The sequence below is a fragment of the Zea mays genome, chromosome 3, assembly GCF_902167145.1.
Source record: "Zea mays cultivar B73 chromosome 3, Zm-B73-REFERENCE-NAM-5.0, whole genome shotgun sequence".
Taxonomy (NCBI): Eukaryota; Viridiplantae; Streptophyta; class Magnoliopsida; order Poales; family Poaceae; genus Zea; species Zea mays.
The window spans coordinates 77,101,448-77,106,373 of record NC_050098.1 but is presented as its reverse complement, the minus strand read 5'-3'; the positions used below and the strand labels follow the sequence as shown (position 1 = coordinate 77,106,373).

At 45.5% G+C, this 4,926-nt stretch overlaps 1 protein-coding gene across 1 annotated transcript; it reads right to left on the bottom strand.

The window, feature by feature from the left end:
• Positions 1-429: 429 nt before the first annotated feature.
• Positions 430-2,387, bottom strand: LOC100217099 (uncharacterized). Its single transcript, NM_001143468.1, has one exon. The coding sequence runs from the start codon at positions 2,275-2,277 to the stop codon at positions 1,873-1,875; it is 405 nt and encodes a 134-aa protein (NP_001136940.1). The 5' UTR covers positions 2,278-2,387; the 3' UTR covers positions 430-1,872.
• Positions 2,388-4,926: the final 2,539 nt, after the last annotated feature.

Here is a 4,926-nt window from a genome sequence, read left to right as displayed (position 1 = left end):
TGTATATAAAGGTGAAAATCGCAAGATAATATTATGATATTACACAGTAAAGAATCAAACACTTAATGGTAAGGCATCACAGCATTTCATACGCAAACGCTAGACATCGATAAATGACTAATCTTTTAAACTGTGTTTCTCAATTAACTTGAATTCCACACTAACTAATTAGAACATCACACCACATCTAGCGGGCTGAGCATTTTGAAACAACATATAACCGCATGAGAGCCTGTTTTATCGACTAAAGATTTAAAACATTGATGTACAGTCTTTTATCATGAAATTCTCAAATTTTATCCCAAAACGAACTTATTGATTTTATTCACGGCTAAATATTCAAGGTAGTCCTATAATCAATTACTAAACACCAACCCTAGAATAAAATAATTATTTAAGCAGGGCATCGACTTCAAACATCGACGAAATACATCCAAAGCAATTTAATCAATATTTATCTGCCAGACCTTAGAAACACTAGTCCTATAATTTGTATTATTAATTCGGTCACATAATTTAGATATGTCTACCCTTACCCTTCATATCAATCGCATCTAAAATCCCGATTTCAACACACGTATGCTAAATCAAAAAAATCATCACGTTCAACAATTCTATTTGATCCATCAATCCAATCAACTAATAAAAATAGTGAATCAGCTTACCTAAATCTGACTTGGAATTTGCAGAAATGACGACGATCACATGTTCAAAAAGTTCGTCGAATATTAGACGAGCGCCACGCGAGAATTGCTTCTTCACAAAACTCTCGGGATTTCTTGATGACGCACAGAACGACGATGAGTTGGAGACTTGCAGAGTCGAGCACGACAAGGGGTTTCGAAGATCGACGTAGGCAACACGTAATTAGAAAACAGATCATCGGAGTCGACGAGCACGTCGTGGGCACAACGTGGCTCGATGACAAGGTCCATGAAGAGCGTCTCTTTTGGACTTCACTTTCTTCTTCAACCATAGCTCCAGCATCACTCCCACACACACGCAGGCGAGGCAACTAAAATAGGAACTTGACGACGATGGCAAACACAAATGTAGACATGATGGCAGGGTGTCGAGCAATGCACAACAATCACGATAAAGCCGACTACGAGCTGGATGGCACCGCAATAATGAGTAGCGCACGCACAGAGAGGCACAAGAGCTAGCGATGATGGACGATTGGAGCAGAGTGGGTCTGAGGGCTTGGCGGGGCAGATAACGTGACGATGCCGACCACCAGAGCCGACCACAGCGAGCACGACATTCGGGGCACAACGGAGTGGCGCATGGCACGCAGGAACAGAGACGTTGAGTCGGACGAGCATGGCCCACGACAAGCGGAACTGGGACGCGGATCCGAGTGAGCGCCGACTAGGAGCAGGCACAGGCGAGATCGCAAGGCACAACAAATGGGGAGGAGGCGACACACTGGTGAATTGGCGGCTGGAGGAGACGGCGCCGAGGGAGGTCGACGCCGGTAAGCTCCGCGGCGTTGTATGACATGGGTGAGGTGGTGTCGACAGCTGACGTCGAGGAGCGCTAGGGAGGCACGGCGATTTGGCAGATGGGGAGAGGAAACTGTGGCTATGGCAAGGGGCCAAGGATCGAGCTGCTGGGTGTGGCCGAGCAGGGGAGCACAGGGTTCGACGGTCAACAACGAGGGAGGATGAGGGGCGCTGGCCCAGTAGGGAGCTGGGAACAGGAAACAGGGGCGCGGCGGCCAGGTGCCATGACCGAGCAGAGGGGGTCTGAGAAGGAACGGCGCCCAAATGCTTGACCACACCGTCGGAAGGGGCTAGGAGCTCAACACCGAAGTGATAGGGAGGTCGAGCACGGACCAAGGCGACGGCGCGATGGAGCTTGCAGGGGAGCTCACCGAGGCCACCAGGTAGAGGGACGGGTCAAGCACGGGATAGAAATTAAAGACTGCACGGTCGAGGTGCTTGCCGGGTCTCTAGTAGGAGTAGGCCATGGTGAACTGGTACAGGGCAGTGAGCAGCGGCGTCCGATGTGGTCAACAGGGACGACGGCGCCGCCACCGATGGCATGGGAGACAGAGAAAGGGAGGCGGGGAAGGTCGCAGGGGAGGGAGGAATCCGGGTTCCTCATCATGGCGCTGAGGAGGAGGCATTTGAAGCTGGGGAAGGGGGCGTGGGCGGACGAGGTGGACGCGGCCTGGCAGAGCAACAGCCGCGAGCGAGCTATGGAGGATGCCGGTGAGGGGACTTGGCCGGCGAACCGCGCGTGCACTAGAGAAGCCGAGCAGGGCGCGGCCATGGGAGATGGGGCGAGCTGAGCGATGGCAACAGGGAGGAGAGACGCATGCGTCCAGCGGCCAGAGGGAGAGTGAGCGGTCGGCGAGCTGAAGAGAAGAGAAGAAATGAGGACGACGCCAGGAATATCCCGTGAAGAGGATAAGGACTGGAGAGAAAAAAATCAACAGAGGAGATATTTCTCAGTTTTTCTTCAACAAAACAATATAAATCCGAGCTCTAAAATTAGGGTTTGAACAGGATATAAATGGATCAGACCACATAGATACGGGTCGATGGTACTTTTGACAGGGTTTAAGTTAATCGAAACCAAATAGAATTATCTGAATCTTATTTATTTTGGCGAAAACAAATTTCAGAAGTCTGAGTTCTGGTATTAGGATTTGGACGTGGTCTAATTTAGTCGGACCAAAATTTAATTGGCGAAGATAAATGAGACAACTCTTAACATGATTGAGATACGATAAATTCATTTGCTAACCAAATACTCGGATCAGGGCCAAAAGCAAACAGACCAAACCAAACGACATCGGCTTTGATATTATAGGTCGTGTTTGAGTCGATCGAAATCAGACAAACTTCGTCCGTTAATGACCCAAATACTTTATTGCTCTGCCCGACACAACCTACTGGGGGCCAAACTCCATTTTCCCACTCGTGCATGATTTCGCACTTACACGCACAGTCCGAATTTATAAAATTCAAACGTTGTCCAAATTGACGTTCGCTCACTCAAACGATCCAACCGCCACAGAACTTGCCATACCAAGAGATTACTAAAGTCTGATCTTGGTGAATTATTTTTTAATCTTGAGAGACAAAACCACACTGGATAAAGAGATCATTATTTACATTGGCATTCCATGCTTAGGTCCATACAAGTTGTTTAACTTAGGCAAACACCTGGGGTGTTACAACCCTCCCTTCTTAAAAGAATCTCGTCCCGAGATTCGGAACAAAAGTCTTCTAAGGGTAGAGAGGTAAGTAACTACTGTCCATATTAGCGATAGCATAAGCAAATTCCAAGCGAAGACGAGTATCTTAGGATGTTGTTTCTATAATGAATATAGCATGTATAACACTACCATATAAGGTTCCATGTGCGCAGTTTGCTTTTTTCTGACAACATGAAACTTGTGAGCGAGTAGTAGATATGAGATCTGACTTTACTCAAACCAAACCGGATGCAACTTCTTGGGTAAAACACGGTTAAAGAGATTTCTGCATTCTACCTATCCAAAGGTAGAGAGTTCACATTTGTTAGCAGGAGGTCAAATACTTGAATAGAGATCCATTCAACCATGTTGTTCATTTATCTCCTTCACGACAAACCAACTGGGTTGAAAATGCATGGATCAAACAAAGGAGAGAATGAGCAAACTCCTACATTTCAACCGCAAGGGAAGTCAATGTCCATTTTGAGAACTAATCAGTTGTCTCTCAACACTAAAAAGCTCCAAAGCTTCACCTTTACAAGAAAAGAATGCAAAGGGAACTTGTTTGTGTGAAATCACCACCAAAGTCAAGAGAAAAGAGATCACACATGAAAGGGTGATTTTACCACACGATTAAATACAGATAGGTTTCGATTTTTGATAAAGACTTCTGAATGGTAGAAAATTCATAAGGAATACATCAAAGTTAGATACCCTTTTGATCCAACAGTGATGGCATATGTGTCGTGATCAATTTCGTCAAACAACATAGAAATCGTTTCCAGGGAAGAGTCAACAGAAGATCACATATCAGTGTAGTTCCATAATGGATCATGACTAGAGACCTCGATACCAGCATGCGCCAAGCAGCATAACCTTGCATGTACATTCACAAGGGAGCTCTCAGTTTCGCTGCGGCACCATAAGTCATTGACCATGACAGTGTGCTTCTTGTGTAAGCACACATCCCAAGCCCTGGCAGCTTGCATCACAATATATATCAAAACTCTTCTGTACATCTGGCATAATCAACACTGGGGCTGACATTAACTTAAACCTCAACTGGTTGAAACTCTCTTGGAATTCCCAGGTCCAATTGAACTCCTTTCCCTTCTCTAACAATGAGGTCATAGGCTTTGCTATCTTAGAAAATCCTTCAATGAATTGCCGATAATAGCCCACGAGCCCTAGAAAACTTCGAACCTCCGTAACTGAACTTGGTATCTTCCAACCAACTATCGTTGTTACTTTAGCTGGATCTACTGAAATTCCTCCCTTGGAGATGATATGTCTGAGGAATGGTACTTCATCAAGCTAGAACTCACACTTGGTAAATTTGTCATAGAGCTGATTATCCTGTAACTTCTGTAGCACCATCCGTAGATGTTCCTCATGATCACTATCATTCTTGGAATATATGAGTATGTCGTCGATGAATACCACGACGAATCTATCGAGATACTCCATGAACACCTTGTTCATCAAATTCATGAATTAGGCTGGTGCATTGGTTAAGCCAAACGACATGACTGTGAATTAAAATAGACCATATCGGGTAAAGAAAGCCGTCTTGGGAATATCAGATGGCCTAATCTTCATTTGATGGTAGCCCGACCTGAGGTCAATCTTAGAGAACACCCTAGCACCTCTCATCTGATCAAATAAATATTCAATGCGGGGTAAAGGGTACTTGTTCTTAATGGTGACATCATTAAGTG